Raw genomic sequence first — 20,857 nt, forward strand, 5'->3', positions numbered from 1 at the left:
AGGGATGCACTCTGTGTTAAGCTCGGTGGCTTTATCCACCGATTAAACTTCCTATCTTTTGTTATAATATTTGTCCAAAATGATAAAATAAGACAGCTCTCTTTACCGGCTCTTTTCACACCAGATGAGGTTTGATATTTTGTGTGTGGTGCTTTGTGTTAGATTTTGAGGAAACTAGTTTAGTCACACATTCGTGATATTGTGAGAGCATGTGTTTGAGCGCACGTGGGTGCTGCGGTGCTTTAATCACTCAGGTGTAAAGCAGCTTCATTTCTGCTCAGCGCTGATTATAGATAATTACAATAACAGTGCCTGGAGAATGAGCGGGGTGTGAAGAGGGGCGTGAGGTTATTACGCTTCTGACACAGTAATTCATCGACGGTTCTGCGTGACCGTGATAGGTCTGATGACTCAGTAGAACCAGGAAGTGAAACTAGCTTTTAATTGAAGCTAGTGATTTAGATAGGTAACACATATAGTCATTCTAACACATAGTAACACATAGGTAGTCATTTATATACACAATGTAAAGCCACAGTGACCATGGAAACAAGACAAAGTAACAGGGAACGTCAACATTTCTCTCAGATGCGTTGGTAGATTACTAAGATAAGCCAAATGAAATGACACTTTAATTCCATTTAGCATAAAGTGCTAATCAAACTTCCATAGAGAAATATCACCATCACTTGTCAACATTGTGTCACAACTGAGGAAGCTTAAGCTTACAAAATAATGAATACTGTGAAAGTTAGTTCTTCATATAAACCATATCATTGATTTCAGGTTAAAAAAAAAAAGGTAACGTAGCGGAGGCAGAAAGCGATTAGTCATCAAGATGGATGCTGCTGTTTAAAACAATGTAACCTCCATTTTGTGTCCATTTTTAAGGATTATAGATAACAGTATCAGAAAACAGTAATCGGTTCTGTATGAAATACTGAACAACTTGTCTGGGTTAGAGACGAATACGTGATGAGTTAGCTAAACAGCTAGCTTACTTGTTAGCAATATTAGCCTGGTGGCTTGAGTGCAAAACTAAAAAATAAATCTTCAAGATAATGGACATGTCTAGGCTCATTACATTTACATAAACAGGAAAGTTTTATTTTTAACTGAAGTATTTTTTTAAAAAAGCTGCGTTATAATTATGCCAGTGTTATTACCAGCTATTACCAGCAACAGAACACTTAATGCAAAGACAATGTCTGCGCCTAAGACGAAATACTCTACAGTTTTATTGGCTGTGGCATACGAGTGCTCCAGTACAGCAGGTGGCGCTGTTTATATTTTTCAACAATTTCTACGCCTACATGAAAAAGATTGTCGCTCCCCAATGAGTGAATCAGCTCATTTGCAATGACCAATCACAGGCTTCGACGCTCTGCGTTTGGTCACTAAACCTACATGCAATGTTCGTTTTACGTCATAATTGTTCGTCTCTGCAGGAAGTACTGCATTATGATGAAGGGGAACATTATAACATGACTTATAATGCTGCTTGAATCCGAACGCATAGATTCATTTTCTATAACAGCAGCTTTGACAGTAGTTCAGAGGTTTTTTATTATTGTACTCATTGTAATATGTAACGTATTGTTTCCATAGCAACAAATATTTCGCACGGCCAGAGGGATTTAAGCTTTGTGGTTTCTTGGTAACAAAAAAAGCTGTTTTTTTTTTTTTAGTCTTATTAACTTCATGAGAGAGAAAAAGAGAGACTGTTTATAGCTGCTTTAACGTAAATGATAACATGAGCTAACTTGTTTCACGGACGTTCCGCAGCATTAAGTGTAATAGTAAACCGTTAAAAGGGTGGTTTATCATTTATTAGTAAATGAAAACATTTTAATTGTTGGAAATTGTTGTGCTATAAAACATTTTGGGCGTCGGTTATTTCCCCATAACAGCACAGCCTGAAGTGTTTTATTCTATTTTTATAAGATATAATACTTTTTATATGTGAAGTTTATAACAATGCTTTGAACGTTAGAATATGAGACAGTTATAATCCGAGTCTTTATGAATATGGGATTTGTGTTGTTTCTTCTTCTCCGATGGTTCGTTGTAGTGACTTCTGATCCCAGGACGTGTGTTCTGGAGTTTACTCTCTCCACTGTTCCTTGTGTGTGGATCTGACCTCACCTTGTGTGACCTTTGACCCTAAAGATTCTGTCCTCTTGTCCTCTCTTCCTCTCATCCTTCCCCCCCCTCGTCCTGTGTGTTTCTCTTACAGCCCGGTCACTCTGATCAGCATGTGTCCTGAGCAGTATGAGTGAGTATATACATCAGATCACCACACCCTTCATCATCCTCTTCCTCCTCCTCCTCGTCCTCACCCACAGAGCATGCTGCCTGCACCGACGCATGAGTTCACCGATCCAACTGCACGTCCTCCCCCCAACTTTGTCTCTTTCTGTCTCTCTCTCTCTGTTTTAACCTTCTCTATTCTGTCCATCCTCCACATTAACAGTCCAGTCCAGTAGCGCGCCAGTTTTATTAGCCGCATTTCTATTAGCTGTAGACTGGTTTATGTGTTTTACTTTATTTTCTTTTGTTTATTATAGGCTGGCTCAGTCACCTCAGCTTCCCCATGATGACACACACTCGAGGATAGAACAGTACGCCAGCAGGTAACCATCTCATTCTCACACACACACACACACACACACACACACACACACACATATACACACATACACACATACACATCGGTGTACACTCACTCCAGGCATTATGGTAATGTGCAACGTATTACACGTTGCCCGTTTGCATAATGAAATGCAGAGTGGCGTGTGATATGTGGAGCCATTTATTTTTGCAACACGCACACACACGCACACACACGCACACGCACACACACACGCACACACACGCACACATACACAAAGCGCTAGTATCAGTAAAACCGTGCTTTGGCCTCTGCACATAAACAGACTTACTGAAAGTGCATTCTTTTGTTAGTGAGCGCTATCACCATATTTTCACACACACACACACACACTCTCTCTCTGAGTTATTATAGGACTGTAAATGTTGGCCGCTCCTGAAGCTTCATCCCATTATGCACTCTTTGGCTGGGTGAGACAGTAATCCAGCTGCCAGGCCTGAGAAATATTCAGTGTTATGTGTGTGATTTTGTGTGGTTTTTTTTTTTTTTTTTTTGTGAGAGATTATTTCCGCTCTCAATATTAAAATATGAAAAGGAACAGCTTTGATATGGAAGCATGTTTAACAGGCTGTGTGTGCTTATGAATTAGAGTCATTCTTTTTTTTTGTAGCGTTTTGATTTTATTCAATCGATCCTTGCATTCAGCGTGCCACACGGCTCATTTCTCCTCATCTGTTAAGAAATGCATGGATTATATTCAGTAACTGAACTCGCTTATTTCATTATATCTTCATTCCCTGAGCACGCCCACACCTCCAGCCCCATCACAGAGGACTTGTGGTTAGAAATATACATCTGACCTTCAGTATCTTTTCTTCAGAGTGCAGGAAAACGAAGATATGGCTTCTATAAATTTGCTGCGCTACAGTAATAGTTTGATTAACTAGTTGTTTTTAATCGAAAATCATTATATGTAACAAAGGCTTCTCTCTCTCTCTCTCTTTCTCTATCTGTTTCTCTGTCTGTCTGTCTCTCTCAAAAATCTCTTGCTCGGTTCCTCTCTCTCAAAAATCTGTCTGTACCACTTTCTCTCTCATTCACTCTGCTCATCTCTTGCTGTCTGTCTCTCGCTGTCTCTTAATCTGTCTCTCTCTTTCTTGTTGTATCTCTTCATCTCTATCGATCTTTCTCTGTCTGTGATTCTCTCTCTGTTTCTCGGTCTGTCTCTCAAAATATCTTGCTCTGTCTTTCTGCTTCTTTTTGTCTCTTTCTCTTTCTCTCTCTCTCTCTCTCAAAAAAAATCTCTTTCTCGCTCTCTTTGTCACTCGCTCTGTATCCATCTCTTTCTCTCTGTCTCTCTCAAATTTCTCTCTCTCTCTCTCTGTCTCTCAGACTGGCTCAGATGGAGCGCTCTAACGGTTCTCTGCCTACAGACAGCAGCTCAGCCACCGGAAGCATGTAAGTACCAAAACTCCACTACCCATAATGCACCAGTACATCAGTGCCTCTTTCTCTAAAACATCAAGAACACTTTGTATTTTGCGAAATGATTTCTTATCTCTTATACAACTACTGTTCTAAAGAGAAGGACAGCATAAATACACACACACACACACAAAAACACTCCGTAGACCTTTCAATCTTTACACAGACGTGTCGCTTCTATAAAGAGTTTCCCTTGGCCTGGATTGTGTGTGTGTGTGTGTGTGTGTGTGTGTGTGTGGACTCTACCTACGTCAGATAACAGGCTCTGTCTCAGCAGACTGATGATAATGACAGCTGTGCTTGGAAAGAAGAATGAGCTAATTAAACGTAATAAACGTCTCTGTGTGTTTCTGAATCGTAAACTGCTTCAGAGCTGAGAGGAGACGCCTTGAGATGAAGTTAAAGTGTGTGTGCGAGGGATTTAGAGACACGTAGTCGCTCCGTGTAACTCTCCCGAGCAGAGCCGTGAGACGTGACGCTCATAATCAGGAAGCTTTATAACTCGAACCTCAACTCAAACTTCACAGAGTTAATACCTCGACCATAATGCAGCCGAGATCTCCAGCTCTGTGTCGTAGCTGGATGGTGTTCAATCTTCCCTCTGATCTTACATTGTTAAACTGTGTGTCAGGTCAGAAACATCAGGAAGTACAGCTAGCTTATGAGCGATGCTAATGGTTAACGTAGCAAACACAAAAATAGTCATTTATATAAACAATATAAAGCCACAGTGACTGCGGAAACTAGACAAAATAACCGAGAACATCAACATTTCCCTCAGATATGTTGGTTAATTAATAAAAAAAGCCTCCGTATGGCTAATATGACACTGTAATCACATTTAGCATCGACCGCTAACTTCTCCACCACATTGAGAAACATCCTGTCACAACAGGGAAGCTTAACACAAAGTATACTGCAAAATTTTTCTGTTAAACACCAATAACACTCCCATTTCAATGTAAGGCACATTTTTAAAGTAAAGTAAATAAATAAAGTCATTACAAGTCATAGTAGTATATTATTACAGCGACCGTGACACTTACATTGGATATTTAAAAAAAAAAAAAAAAAAAGCCTAATTGGATTATGTTTGGTCAGTTCTGGTCATCGCTGATGTGACCCCTGAATCTACATCTTTTCATTATTATTATTATTATTATTATTATTTTAAATATTTGAGATCTTTTCAAACTGTTTCCTGTATGAAAGGGATCCTCAGTGATCCAGATATCTGCCACAGACACCACGGCGTCTCATATATTATATTATAAACATAGTCCTGTACGGAAGAAAGCAATCTTGACCGTGTCCTGTCTTCCTTTCTCTAAATATTTTCTGATGTGAACAAAATGGTGGTGAGATTACGAGATCAGTATATGCTATAGATGTCGTCTTAGCAGCAGATCATTAGACAGTCGCTAACCTCCTTCACGACATCTGAGCTGATGATGATGATGATGAGGACGATGATGATGATGATGTTGTGCAGTGAGTAAATGGTGACCTAACGTGATGATTAGAATAGAAAAGAAGGAAAAGCAGAAGAATGTAGGAGGTGAGGATGAAGAGCAGAACCTACAGGTCAACTCATTAGCTAAAAGTCAAATGGTGTATTGCTTCATGTTTCAGTCCTCAGCATTACGCCGACTGACTGAAAGCGGTGGAGTGTTAGCGGTTAGCATGACTGATTTTAAATGAGCAGGGTCAGAGGTCAGCGCACATTCAGTCCAGTCTTGTATACTTCATAAATACAAGATGGCCAATTAAGCATGGTAAGAAGCTTTTTTTTTTTCCAGACTGCTGCGCTAACAGTCTGTAGGGTCGACCCTTTTGTTGCCAGGCAACACAATCAAAAAGTTACGCTTGTTCTGACAAGAAGTATCTCTCTTCTACTTTTCTCGCAGTGTTAAAACCTGATCCTACATAAAGGACTTAACGAAATAAAAGAAACCTTCTCCATTTATTAGATGTACTTGCTACTTTCCAGATCCTAAAAGCTGTCATGCTTGTGAAAGGGGGGGGGGGGGGGGGGAGAAGGAGGGAGACAGTAGAGGAAGAGAGAAGCAGGCAGGCGGTGTTGAGGGAGCTGAGCCGGCGATGGCTTTTTTAGATTGAACCTGATTGAGGCCGAGCGTTATTCCTCTGAGACATACACTACATCTGAACTCCTTTCTAGTGCTCGCTGTGCCCTTAGGTATTCTCTCTTATCTTCCTCTTGTGTATCGTAGCTTTCCCACCTCTTCTTTTCACTTGTCTTTCTCATCCACGTCTCTTTAATATCTCTATTCCAAATTGTCCCGGCTAAGCCAGCGACGTGCCGAGCCCCGGCTGCGTCCTAATAAAGAGCTTGCTTTGAGGTTGGCTTCTCGTCGGGATATTAGCGCAGCTCTTTGATGTGAAGCCCAGGTAATCTCGATGATTACACGCTGTGCGATAATGGTCCAGGACAGGAGCGGGTCCAGCGTCCGTCCACATTGTCACATTTCTGGGCAGCGTGCAAGGCCAAACCTGAGCCACGTCCTCACTTTTACATGTGACGAACAATTTACACACAATTTACAACAATTTACTTTACTGTGTGTTAAGAAAAAAAAATTACAAATTTAACACCAGACATTTCTGTATTTTTAGGAAGCCAGGAATAATCCACTTAGGGGTGTGCTTTTATATGAAAATAATCAACCACAGGGTGGTGTGATGCAGACCGACACGAAGCGGAGTTACAGTTACAACCAGGAAGTTGATTGTTTTCCAATAGCAGCAATTCCCCAACACTAACAATCTTTTATTTAGTAAAGAACGAAACATCATAATCTTTCTTTGTTCCCACAGTTTGTCGTGTTACAGAGAACCTTTAAAGTGCAAAGTCGTGACGACTTTCCTGTGTGGGAAAACTTAAAGTTACAGTGTTACCTCTGACTGTTACAAAAAAAAGCTCTGACACTAGAGACTCCTTCCATAAATACACAAACTTTACCTTTTCAACAAACCTGAGCCAGGTCCTCAGTTTTACATGTGGGATCAAACAAAAAAAGAGCAAATAGTGGAGTCGCAGCTTGTTTCACAAGTTGAACTGCAGTCAAGATTCACGTCCATAAATCTTATCCTGTCCAAAAAGTACTTATGTTGCATCGTGGAACAGTTCAAATGATTAGTAATGTTGCAGAGCATGTTCCAGTCATCGCAGGATGTGATGAAACTGATGATCTAACATCAGCTCTGTCTGTCCATTTAATCATAATTTAAGAGTAGATTAGCCGATAATTACTTTATAATAATTACTTTTCTACAGGAGCTAGTTATGAGTCTTGTTCTTCCCTTTAACCCGAGTGTTATCTTCAATCTCTGCTTCAAACTCGAACCTTTTCTGGATCATTTGTTCAAAATACGGCACACAAATATAAATGAGAACATGCTGGTTTCATTGTCTTACGTTCGTTTATCATGCTGTATATGCGAATTATTTTTGAAATCATTTTTGTTTATTTTTTAGCTTTCTTTAATAACATTATATGTATTGCTGCTCTTTTAAACTGCAATTTAGCCTACATTTATTCTAATCATTTTATATTTTGATAGTTTTTTTTTTTTAAATAAAAGAGTCTCTCTTTTAGTCGACCAGATGAGGACGGTTTCCTCTGTCTTCTCCTCAAAACATTTCTCCCTAATGTTTTTAAGAAAAACTTTTTTTTTATTGTCACTTTCACAATTAGACTTGACTTCCTGTAAAGCTGCTTTCTTACAACGCCTGTAACCATCATAGTGGAAATAAAATGAAAGAAGTTTTGCAGAGTTTCCTGCTGCCACTCCTGAGGTGGCTTTGTTGCTTCCTTTCCACATTTCAAATGGAAAAAAAAGGCAATTTTCACACCGTTTTCAAATTTACATAGACGTCTCTTGGGGGTGGGAAAAAGTATTAATGGACCTCCAGAATGATCGTTCAGTGACGGTGGATTAAAAACAGTGAGACGGAGCGAACTTTCGGCTGCATCATTATGCTGGTGCGTTACTGAGAATAATGATGTAGCTGTTCTGCTTTGCTCTGTTTCACTGATTTTAATTCATTTGCACTGAACATTTTATAATTATGCAAAAAGATTCTTTATTTATCAATTTCCGCCATGTGCTTATCGCGCGCTTAGGGGTTTTCCCAACCTCTTAAATCTTTACACACACTTGAGCTGAAAACATACACACTCCTCTGGAGTCAGAAGTGTATATTTGCATATTGCTATCATTAGGTTAAAAGAGGATCATTTTCATTGATTTATTTTGCTGCTCAACTCCCAGAGCTGCTGTTATAGAAAAGTTAATCAACACCTTCTGACCAATCAGAATTAAGAATACATCTGCGCTGTGATATAACTGATGTTCAAAATGGAATTATACACTAATAACTGAACAATAATAATAATAATAATATCTGTGTTTAGGGACGAGGAGCACGCTTTGATCTTGCAGTACTGTCAGACTCTTGGAGCCGAGAGCGCGTCCTGCAGCCAACCTCAAAGCCCCGCCCACACGCCCAAATCCCACGCCCTGAGCGTGCACGGCCCTGGACAGGCGCTGCAGAGCCCCGCCCAGATCCTGCAGGCTGTAGAGAGGGAGGAGAGAGGAGAGCTGGAGCGCATCATCACTCGCCTGGAGGAGGAGCAACGGTATGCAAATATGCTGTCTGTCAAAACACTTCAAACACAAAAGGTCCCGCCCACTTCACCCGCTTAACACGTAGCACAATAGGCTGCTGTGCAGGTATTTATTAACAGTTTGACTAAACAGCGAACATTTTAGCAGAAAGTGTATGCAGATGAAGATTGAACTCTTTCTTATGTGGCGGTGGAAGAATGTGATCGCATTCACTGCTTTGAGATGAGATTCAGATGACAGGTGGGAATTTGCAGTGACAAAAAAAATGGATTTAAAAAAGAAAAATGACATTTTCTCTGGCATCTGCTGTGCTGTTTAGGATTTTAATTAGCTGCGATTCTTTTTTTAAAAAAGAAAGCTGAGAAATTCTTCTGCCTCGTGATGGTTTGTGGAAAAAAAATGTCTGGGTAGCAAGTTTTCCCATCAGCCAAAGAAATCCAGCTGCTGTCTGAGTGCAAAGTTGTTACTCAAACACCGAGAGAATGCGACTCTCACATCTGTGTGTGTGAGTGTGAAAGTGAGAGAGAGAGAGAGAGAGAGAGAGAGAGAGAGAGAGAGAGAGAAGAAAGCCAGACGTGATGTGATGCTGCAGATTTGTTACTCACTGTATTATCATTCTTCTGTCTGTGTAGTGAGCAGTGTAACGCAGTGAGAGATCACTGACATGGTTTGTGTAGATTTGTAGCTGGTGAGTGTTGTAGCTCTGTGCTGTGTCTTGGTCAGGTTTGGCCCGCGTCCCAGTGGGTTCACGAACTCTAATCGACTCATCTAAGTCTATCGTAAAACAATACTCAAGCACTCAGCAGCCATATCTCTGTATACACACACACACACTATCCATATGACCTTACATTGACATAATTATTAATGCAGCTAAGTAACGCTATGCTACACCTAAATCTAACCTGAACAGTAACCTCACTGACCAGAATGAACCTTGTCTATCTCTCTGTAGGTGTCTGCGCAGGGAGTATGAGCAGCTGCGGGAGCAGCAGAGGCAGCGTGGTACGGAGTGTGCGATGAGCGTGGAGAGCATGGAGGGTGCGGTCCCGGACGAGGCCGACCTGCTGGCCGAGGCTAAGCTCCTGCGGCAGCACAAGGGCCGGCTGGAGGCTCGCATGCAGATCCTGGAGGATCACAACAAACAGCTGGAGTCTCAGCTCTACCGACTGCGACAGCTCCTGCACCAGGTAAGCAGTTGGGCGTTTGAGTCCCGCCTCCATCCTCTGTCCACGGAGTTCGCATGTTCTCCATGGTGGTTTACCCCGGGTACTCCGGTATCCTCCCCCAGTCCAAAGACATGCTTTGCAGGCCGATTGGCATTTTCAGATTGTCCGTAGTGTGTGAATGGGTGTGTGATTGTGCCCTGTGATGGGTTGGCACCCCATCCAGGGTGTCTCCTGCCTTGTGCACCGAGTCCCCTGGGATAGGCTCCAGGCTCCCCCGTGACCCTGTGCAGGATAAGCGGTACAGAGAATGGATGGAAATTATTTCTTGGATGTGTTAGTAGTGGCCAGGTTGTGAAAATCACTTAAGGAGCCAAACTAGGTACATCCCATGTGGCTCGCTGTTGGAGAACAGCATGTTTGACCCTGCATGTGTTCACTTTTTCACTTGAACCTAAAATATCTATTATAAAACACTCCTCCTGTCTGAGAAGCTCAATTAAATAGCGCAGCTGGGTATTTCTGGCCCGCGCTGCTGAACATTATTCATTAGGGACGTGAAGCTGTCAGAATCTTCACTCTAAACGACAAGGCTGGGTTCGACAGGAACAATACAAACATAAACACACAAAGCAGCCAACAGAGTGTGCATGTGTGTTTGTGTGCATGTGTGTGTGCTTGTTTCCTCAGTCACTTGTTTTTGTGATGTAATTTATTAGCTGAAATTAGCCAAACATTTGGATTTGTAACCTTCAGCACTTTCTCTATCTAGCCCGAGCTGGATTCTGCAGTCAACGGCGGCTCCTCTTCAGGTTCTCTGAGTCAGGAGGCAAGAGGTCTTCCAGAACACACAGGTAAAAAAAAAAAAAAAAAAAATACACACGTATAGGTTCCTCTGAATGTGTCTCCCACTCTACATTTGAACTGCTTACTTCTGTTTGGCTGAGTGCAAGCGTCCCCCCACCACCACCAACATGGTGCTGGTGCTGCTTTACTTCCAACATGTGATTCTTTTCAGAAAGAAAAAAAAAACATCCCACATTCCCACTGCTTTGAGATCTTAACCAGTACGTAATAAGATTTCACAAAATAAAAAAAGTTATACACCAATTAGCCATAACATTAAAACTATCTGCCTAGTATTGTTTAGTATGTATACTGTAAGTGTGTGTAATTATTAAACCTCAATTTACATGCAAAATTATTTTTAAAAAATATTATTTATAGTGCTTCTGTTCAGTTTGCTGTAAGTGCCAGTAAAATAAATAAATAAATAAATAGATTAATTTAAATTAATTAAACAAAAAAGTTGTTCTTCCATTAAAACAATAATTCTCAACCACCTGTGTACACACACATTGTTTGCTTCTTATTTTAACAACTGTAGGTTGCCATGGCGATGAAATGGCACCATCTCAAAACCAAGCATCACTTTTTCATTCTGGACCAGAACCTTTGAGAACCTTTTGTGGTGGAAATGAGCAGCACGGTTCAATAACGTTGGTGTGCGGAACTGACAGCTCTTTCATATGTGTGTGTGTGTTCTCAGATGACTTTCTGGATCATTCTTCCTCTTCTGATATGACTGACCTTATGGAGCAGATTAATAACAGCTTTCCAACCTGTGCTCGTAAGCCCTAACCCCTCTCTCTCTCTCTCTTTCACACTCTGTATGTGTGTTTTTCTCACTTTCTGCCATTGTAACTAGCTTCCGTCACACACTTCCACTTCACCGGCTTTGTGCCTAGAAACATTCTCCTCCTGAACAGTAAGCAGTGTTTGCGTATCAAATTAGCACAGAGTAAATGAAGGTGAAAGTCCAGGGTCGAAAGTCCATCAGCAGTTTTAGTTAAAAATCCATTCTAATCTCTTCTCCTGCGCTCGTTCATTGACTGCCTCGAACACGTCAGAAAGAAACCCGAGCGGCACAGTTAAGACAGAGCCACTCGAGCTCCACTGGTCTGTTCAGGTTACACTGGGGTAAGGGCCTTCTGAGTCTTTAAACATTAGATGATGTGCTTTAAGAGAAAAGTGGACCAGTGGCCCTCAAGCTAGGGCAGTTTATTTGTTTTAGCAACTTTGCAAACACTAGCAACATCGCCAATTACTAACAACATCGATAACACTAGCAACATCACCAATTACTAACATCAACAACACCAGCAACATCGACAACACTAGCAACATCACCCATTCCTAACATCAACATGAGCAACATCACCAATTACTAACAACATCGACAACACTAGCAACATCACCCATTACTAACATCATGAGCAACATCACCGATTCCTAGCAACATCGCCAACACTAGCAACATCACCAATTACTAACATCAACAACACCAGCAACATCGACAACACTAGCAACATCACCCATTTCTAACATCAACATGAGCAACATCACCAATTACTAACAACATCGACAACACTAGCAACATCACCCATTCCTAACATCAACACTAGCAACATCACCAATTCCTAGCAACATCGCCAACACTTGCGAAATTGCCAACTAGATGATTACTAGATGGTTATCTACATTGCAAAAATCGGTGCACAATTGCATCTATACATGCAAAAAACATTTAGTCAGTAAAGATTCTGAAGCTTGTGGCCAGAGAAGTGTACAAAATATGAGCTGCTAAGTGTGACACTGGCCTTTGACAGCAGTACCTCTAAAGTTCTCGTTTTGTCCAGTTTACTGTTGAGTGCTTTGTTTTCATTAGACTGACAGAAAGGACCAATTTCCGAGCGTTTAGAAGTGTTGCTGAACATGCGATCAGTCAGTGCTGCTGCTCTCGTCTCCCTCTGGAGTTCATTAACATCAGTTCTGTTAGAGAGCTCCATTTCCCCATGTGGCAGCAGACGGACATCCTGGTTAAATGAGAAGTTGTGCCTGTCTGGCTGCATTTTATGACTACAGAATTGCCAGTGAAGTGACCTAATTCTGTCTTTTTCTTCTTTCCCTCTCTAAAGCACCGAGCCTGTCCTCAAGATCACAGGTAAGACCTGACTGAAGTCTCACACATAGCTTCAAAAATGTTCTAGCTTTAACAGGTCAACGTTGTGGCCTTATTTTCAATCTTCACTCAGTACACCATGCTCCTGGTGATCTTTTGGAGAGTAAGACAGTTTCACTTAGTATGTCTCAAAGCACAAAGAAGGATTTTTTTTTTCCCCACACAGAGGACCGAAGGTCATACAAAATTAATGACTAAGGATGCTAAATGGAGGGAAGATAAAAGAAGGAATTAATATAAATAAAGCAAAAAAAGGAATGTAGGGAATTGGTGAAAACTAGAATTTGTTGGAAAGGTTTCCACTTTTTTCGATCTAACTGAGCACTCATTCACTACGCTTACAGCTTACTCTAAGTCTTATTCATAAAATAAATAATTTGGTCATCGAGGTAAGCAAAGTCTCTGCTCGAGCTTGTGTAACTCCCACGCAACTTCATCTATAAACACAAACAAGGCTTCACCATGTAGCTGGACGCTGTAAATGGGAGCGGCCATCTTGGCCTATCTCCTGGATTCTCGCGGATGTGTAGAGTAAGCACAAAATGATTTGCGTTCCTTTTTTTGTTTTTTTTTTGCTTTAATGTGTTTGAACATTTTGAATAGTTTGTACGCACTTTGCTGATGTCTTTAGCACATCTGGAGAAGATTAGTGGTGGTGATCAATAAGCTTTTGCCCACAGCCCACAGGATGTGAAATGGATTTTAACCTCGCTTCTCCAGCATCTGAGCTCCAACAGCTCCTCCAGTGCATTATACATCAATTAGAGGCCCATTTCATACACTTTTCTCACATCCCCCCCCTCCCCCTCACAGTAGGCAGGATTGGATCAGTCCATCATGGCCTTGGAGGTGCTGTTTGTGTGTGTGTGTGTGTGTGTGTGTGTGTGTGTGTGTGTGTGTGTGTGTGTGTGTGTGTGTGTGTGTGTGTGAGTGTGTGAGTGAGAGAGAGAGGTTGAATCATTCTTCGTATAAGCTGTAAATGTAGTAGGAGGCAAATGAACACTAGCCATAAAACACTTCCTTTCTTTCTCTCTCTCTCACACACACACACCACTTCATTGTTTCTCTTGCTCTTTTCTTCCTCTATCTCTAATGTGTATAATCACAACATTAAGGCTCTTCCCTTTTAGTATTGACTTATTAACTTCGTTTTATCTGTCTCTCTCTCACACACACTTTCTCTCTCTCTTATTGTGTGTCTGTGTTTTTCTGTCTCTTGCCTCTGTCTCACACTCACTGTCTGTCGCTCTCTTTCATTGTCTCACCTTCTCTCCCTCTCTCTGTCTCACTATCTCTATCGCTTTGTCTCGCTGACACACAAACTGTCTCTCTCGTTCTTTCCCATAGCCTCACTCTCTCTGTCTATCTCTCTTTCATACACAGACACACACACACTGTTTCTCTCTCTCTGTCTCTCACTCTCTTTCTTTCTTTGTGTCTCTCTCTCTGTCTCCTGCTGTCCTTCTCCCCTTGCCTCATTCTCCATCTGTGTGTGCGTGTGTATATATATGTGTATATATACACACGCACACACACACACACACATAAAAATGGGCCTATATATAATTTTATATATTCAGTGATGGTTAATTGTATAATGATGGAGGGCGCTCGGTGCCGCAGTCTCTCACCGCTGAGCAGATATTTAATTAAACCTGTCTGCTCGAGTCAGTGTGATCCTGCAGAACCATCCTGAATGTGAGAAAGTGTTCAAATGGGCCTTCGTGCTTTTTTCTTTCTTTCTTTTTTTCACTCGTTCCCTGTTTTATCTTCCTTCCATTAAACAATCATTCCTTAAAGCTTTTAAACTGCTGCCTTCATCATGACAGCGTTTAAATAAGAAACAAAAGACATGTGCTGCCAGTTAAAGCACTGTTATCCCCATTACTCTGTTCACCTGCTTCTGTATCTCGTCCCTGCCGTAAATGAGTGTGTGAAGCAGGAGGAAGCACACTTCTCCGTTATCAGCTGTGCTGGACTGCATTTTAAGGACAAATTAGTTTTCTGTTTAATGCTGTGGGAAATTTTCAAGCAGAATGGGGCTGGAGAAAAAAAAAAAAGAAAGTGTGCTTCCAAGTCCATTTTTTAAAATAAATAAATAATAAAAAAATAGAAAAATAATTGATTAATTAAAATTATATATATATAAAAAATAGTAAATGAAATTAATGACCAAACAAATATGAAATTTTTTTTACAACATTTCTTCCTTTTTTTTTTTTTAATTGGGGTGGGGGGTTGGTTGTTGGAAGTAGTTAATTAGGATGTTATTCCAACTTTGACCACATGGGGCTGTGAAAAATGATCTTGGCTCACTGTCTAGTAGTAGCTTTGACGACAAAATGGCTGAATATCGCTGCATTGTGGCTGTTTTTATACTGAACATCTCCATGCTACCTGTGGCTAGTAATCTGTGACGAAGAAAAGAACATCTGTTGTCTTATGGGAGCAGTCGGGGTAACATGCTAATTGTTAGCAAATTTTAAAACTGTTGCTGAAAATTCTGCTTTCGGCATTACTAGTGCCGGACCACCGCTGACCAGATATTGTGGGAGGTTTGTTAGCAGGATGTGTTATCAAGATTGCTTTGTATGAACATAATAATAATACAGAATACAGAAAATAGCGACTATCAAGAAACAATAGTAGCTTTTAGGGAATTTCTTAAAACAGCTCATGTTTATACTTCTATCACATTTCTTGTAATTTGGTAACAAAAGTGGCATGTTTGTTTGACCTGATTGTGTGTTTGTGTGTTTAGGTGATGTGAGAGCTGCTAATGACGAAGTAAAAAAGTGTTGATGTGGCACGTGATGTGGTGAAGTCCCCGCTCTCACAGACAAACATCGCCAACCCTGAGTTCCTCGCATCGTCCTCGATCCAGCTACAATTCCACCACCGAATTCCCGACCACCGCGTCCATCACCCCGTCTGTCCGTACTATGCAACTGTAAATTCCGTCACCTTGTAGATCGAACCTGATTTGGGTTTTTGCTTTAGGATTTGTATGAATAACGCAGATGATATTTCGGCTAACGGGGGCTTCGGAATGTATAACCTGTTAAGCTTGTATTTCTATTTTTGTGCGCGCTCACCGGGAACCTCCGTTTACCTCCTTTACAGTTCTTAGATACTTAACACCGCCAGGAAAAAGAAAAAAAAACGTCGTTCGAGTAAATCTTTACTACGCGTACGTGGGTATGAAGACCACTCGTGTTTTTGCCCCTTAACGAATCACCTCATACTGATAAATGCATGTTTCTCCCAGAATGCATCCCTCAGCTGTGTTTCTCGTGTTTACAGCATAATACGTGCCCCAAAGTGGTCGGCTGTTCTTGGAAAATAATCAACACTGACCACATTATTTTTCAATAATGGCACGTGCTGAAGTGTTCCATTCCTCTTCCACAACAGCAATTTGCCAATGTTAACCTTTTTTTTTAATTAAAGAGTGACATATTGTAATTTTTATCCGCTTAAAGTTACCTTTACTGTTGTGGAAACAAGTTCCTGTTGGAACCCATACCCCTTGTGTAAATACTGTACATGTTCAGGAATGCTGAGATGTTTTAGCCCTGTGTGCCTATACAGCATCCATTCCAAGGAGAGGATTTACGAGACGGAAATAGAGAGTTCTAAATTCAGATTTGATTATTTTTTTTTCCTCTTTGAGTCGAATAGTTTTCTAAAGTCAAATCAAATCAGAAGAAAGCCATGATTGCCTTGCTACCTCAGACTCAGCAGCGTTCATTTGCGAGATTTGTGCTTTTTTTTTTTTTCTTTTCCGCAAAACCACAAACAGAAACCTAAAACCACAAAACATATTTTAAATCACATATATTGACGCCACTGATTTAGTAAGATCAGGGATGAGCTCGAGATTGAGAGAAAGGCTGAAAATGAAGAGTCAACGATTTAAAAAAGAAAAATAAGTAGAACATAAAATTCTGTGGTTGGTCTGTGAATTTTTTCATTGCTTTTTTTTCTACGTGGTGTATTTTGTGCTTTTTCGAGTGAAGCATTAACACTACTATAACCAGTCCAATGTGTCCCAGACTGCAGGGTTTGGACGCGTCAAATATCTCCGAGTGCTGACCTGAGATCAGGTTTTGTCTCATCCTTCGTGGAAGGACTGATCTCTGGTCAGCATCTCGTACGTCCAGGTCCTGATGTTGATTTTCGTGCTGTTTCATGTCCACTGAGCTGTGTTGTTCTTATCTGAGGTAGATTGTGTAGGCTGACCACACTACATGTAATATGGTTTTATTCCAAATAAAAATTTTTATAACAAGCATTTTGCTTTTGTGTTTCTATTCATTTTAGACATTTTGCCATTCGTATACCTCAAAGCCAAGTGCATGCTGTCTGGATCGAGCTTATGAATAAAAGATGCAATCATTTGTGACATGCAGTAATGACAGTCAGCTCATTAGTATTCTCAATGGACAATGCAATGCATTAATTCATATCTAATTCTCAAGATGATTGGGCTATTCATTAACGAGCCATGTTTACTCTTGTTGATGTATCACTAAACTATGTTGCACCGCTTTTATAATAGTCAGTATTCAAATGAAAACTGATGCAACAGCATTCGCTCCTCCACACTCAGCGGCTACGTGGCAAACTGAACAATCAGCACTTTACGAGAAGCCGTGTTTTATGCTTTTCCTCCTGCTGGAGGTTGTTTAAGGAAAATTTCAGAAAAAAAAGCAAAATTATCCAGAATACTAATTGGAAGAATCAGCTTTTCTGCAGTGTTTTGTACTGTTAAAGGATAATAATAACAACAACAACAACAACAACAGCAACAATACGGAAGAGCTCCCACTAGTGGTAGGTGATACTTGAGGACTAAAACAATTCTAGAGGAAAATAATCAACAATTATTTGAAGTAGAGTTAATGTTAAAATTGGTGTAAAATTGTTTTACTTCCCTTTAAGCTAAAGCAACTTGTCAACAGTTAAACATGTTTTAAAATTAATTTATGAAGGATGTGTACTTTTCTATTTACAGTTACAGTTAATGTTGTGGAATGTTCGTGAAACAAGTTAGTTCCTGTTATCGTTTATAGCAGCTATAAACAGTCGTTCCCTCACCAGCCTTTCTTTTTCTCTTACTGCTGAAGTGAATATGACCCAAAAAAACCCCAAAAAAAACAAAAAAAAACAAAAAACACACAGCTACTGAGAAACCGGAAAGCGTAAACTCCTCTGTCCTGAAGACTTACTGAGTGTTACAAAGCACCGACACTGGAGACTCCTTCCATAAACATTAAATAAACGTCTTACAGAAAACTTCACCATATGAACAATTACACACTTTCTAAAATCTGTTAAAAATCCGTAGCCTAACATTATGTGGATCGTCCTCCGTCCATGTCCATGTGAAGGAGTAGTTACTATAGAAACGATAATGTATCAGAACAAGCGCATTGATATAAGCCTGTGATTTGCCTCACAGCTGGAACTACTGTCAGAGCTGCTGTTAGAGAAAACTAATCAACACCTTCCGACCAATCAGATTTGAGAATTCGGCAGCGCTGTTCTATAAAAATATCTGTACAGACAATTTTGAGATTTGTGGCAAGGATAAGCGTGCGCATTCACCAGGCTTTGAATTCAAACCCAGTATTGAGTGTCTTTGTTAATTAAAAATAGAGTAGCACAAATCTAAGACCTTGTTAGCGATCGATTAATTAATTAGCTTGCTAATAAACTAGTGCATCTCTTTAAAGCGCACTTGTTCGGTGTGACTTTATGAAGCTGCTGCACTTCTTGCTCTTTAGTTTCAGTCGTGCTGTAGAACTCTGCCTGGCTTTGACACACTTGGCAGCGTTCCTGTGTACTGCAGCAGCACCGCCGGCTCGGGCTTCTCCTTTAATAATGCATGCACATGATCTTGTTTGAAAATCAGAGGAGCTGGGTTAAATACGAACTCTCAAATGGGAACGCAATTAGTTCTTTACCCCGTCCTCTCTGTCTACACCAAAAAAATCTGACGTGAAAAGAGAAGGAAAGGATCACGTAACTGTAGATTTAGAACTGTAGAACGTTCCTGTCAGGAGAGATCATGGTACAGATCCCGAGTACAGCGCTTAAAATTTTTTACGTTAGCCAGTGGAACCTCACCTCACCTTATGTCCACTTTAGTTTTTTGTTGTATTGTGCTACTTTTAGGCTAAAGTTATTACCGCCTCGTCAACTTTGAAGGAGGAACAGAAGACCACCTGCCTAAAGGGTCCGACACGCTCTCTTTTAGTTCACCCTCCTCCTGTTCCTGCACTGTACACCGTCTCAGTAAAAGTGTCAAGTCATGACCATGAATACTCAAAGCACACCACACGCTGCTAGTCATTGAGGTCACTCCAGTCAGATTTGCCGTTTTCTGCGTATTGCTGCTCATGGGTGTGGCCTGTTCCAATAAGAAATGGTCATAGCCTGGAGAATATTCCAGAAACCCATTTCCATGCTATTTCCATTTCGTCATGAAGAGCCACATGGTCTTTTTGGAAAACAGTCAGACTCCGCGTATCACACACTCACATTCCAGTATCTCCTTCACTTTGTGGAAATGGTGGGCAACGTTCTACCCTCAAATCTAATTTTAGATTCATTTCAGATTAATTTAAGTAATTACACAATAATTGAATTAAGTATTAATTTAGATCAATTTAATTTTTAACTTCCTGCCAATAGTAAATATAAAATATCATGATTTTAGTTTGACCATTGCCAAGAAAATGGACAAAACCTATGACCCTTGGTCACAATATTTAAACCTACTGATGGAATATATTGCCTATCAGTGGAAAATTATCCACTTCAATCAAAAATCAAACAATCTTTAAAGAAACTTGGAAACTGTCCTTTTTTTAATTTGTACTGGATTAACTATATTTTTAAAAAATGGTTGTAGCCAAATTGTATAGAGTCTACTGCATAATTTATATACCTATGTTACTTCAGCTTCAGAAAAACCAAGAGAAAGTTAAATCCTGGGTTTTTACCTCCATCACCACATGCCAATCACCATTATAAAGGACTAAGCACAGGTACAGCGGTGAAAGGAGAAAATCAGCGCATTGGTCAGATTTGAGAGAATTCAGAACTGCAGCTCTGTTTCATGAACTTTCACAGTAAATGAATATCTTCCGAAGCTAACTAGAAAGTAGCTATAAAAAAATACCACATTAAATAAGGCACTAACCAGTGTGAAAATTGGTTGTTTGATTTACATGCTAGTGTTTGGACTAGCTTCGTTGACAGATTAGCAAATCAAGCTAACTCTATCTATGTCCACGCAACCAGAGGCTCTCTGCTACTTCCTTTCAACCTTTATTTTCCTTCACAATGTCTCTTTACACATTTAATGACAGGGTAAGATGATAGATGATAGGTTTTTGCAGGAACTAAAGTTGCAAGAAACGGCGCACCACACGAGCCATATGATTGGTCCGAGGAATCAATCAGAGCCAGTCGTTTGGATTTGTCTCTTTACAGTGTCATATCTAATTTGCATAGAAATGAGAAAATTGTTGAAATCACAGCTCCGTGTCATGCACATACATAGAAACTGACCCATCTCCTGTCACTTTGTCGCTTGCTTGTGTGAACGCAGGTTGAGATTGAACTCCTGTATAGGGTTTTTTTTTTTTTTCCCTTTTCTTTTTTTCAATTTACAGCTCCAACACATTTTCTGTCCAGTCCAGCTGGAGAGAATATCCTCCATTTTGTCTGATCTCTTGACCCTTTCGTTATCACAGCAGCTTTGTTAGTTCTCTATTCTCTGAGCACACTTCTGTGATCTGCAGCTGGAACAGTGTGTGAAGCTGAACTACAGAAGTGCCAATAACCTTTGGACTGGATTTCTGGAACCTAGAATGGGATGAGTGGGGAATTTGAGTACTCTCTTTTCTTTCT

At 40.4% G+C, this 20,857-nt stretch overlaps 1 protein-coding gene across 8 annotated transcripts in view; it reads left to right on the plus strand.

The window, feature by feature from the left end:
* The window catches only part of utrn (utrophin), a 196,603-nt gene extending 179,375 nt beyond the window's left edge, over nucleotides 1–17,228 (plus strand). For 6 of the 8 annotated variants that reach the window (XM_053240645.1, XM_053240646.1, XM_053240648.1 and 3 more), the window contains 9 exons: nucleotides 2,237–2,275; nucleotides 2,568–2,633; nucleotides 4,004–4,069; nucleotides 8,533–8,757; nucleotides 9,702–9,936; nucleotides 10,685–10,766; nucleotides 11,462–11,542; nucleotides 12,891–12,916; nucleotides 15,696–17,228. In XM_053240645.1, coding sequence (XP_053096620.1) covers nucleotides 2,237–2,275; nucleotides 2,568–2,633; nucleotides 4,004–4,069; nucleotides 8,533–8,757; nucleotides 9,702–9,936; nucleotides 10,685–10,766; nucleotides 11,462–11,542; nucleotides 12,891–12,916; nucleotides 15,696–15,704 — 829 coding nt within the window. In that variant the 3' untranslated portion in view covers nucleotides 15,705–17,228. The remainder of the gene's footprint in view (nucleotides 1–2,236; nucleotides 2,276–2,567; nucleotides 2,634–4,003; nucleotides 4,070–8,532; nucleotides 8,758–9,701; nucleotides 9,937–10,684; nucleotides 10,767–11,461; nucleotides 11,543–12,890; nucleotides 12,917–15,695) is intronic. The other 2 variants (XM_053240647.1, XM_053240649.1) reach the window with 2 other exon arrangements.
* Nucleotides 17,229–20,857: the final 3,629 nt, after the last annotated feature.

This window comes from Pangasianodon hypophthalmus, chromosome 16 (assembly GCF_027358585.1).
Source record: "Pangasianodon hypophthalmus isolate fPanHyp1 chromosome 16, fPanHyp1.pri, whole genome shotgun sequence".
In the NCBI taxonomy this organism is placed as follows: Eukaryota; Metazoa; Chordata; class Actinopteri; order Siluriformes; family Pangasiidae; genus Pangasianodon; species Pangasianodon hypophthalmus.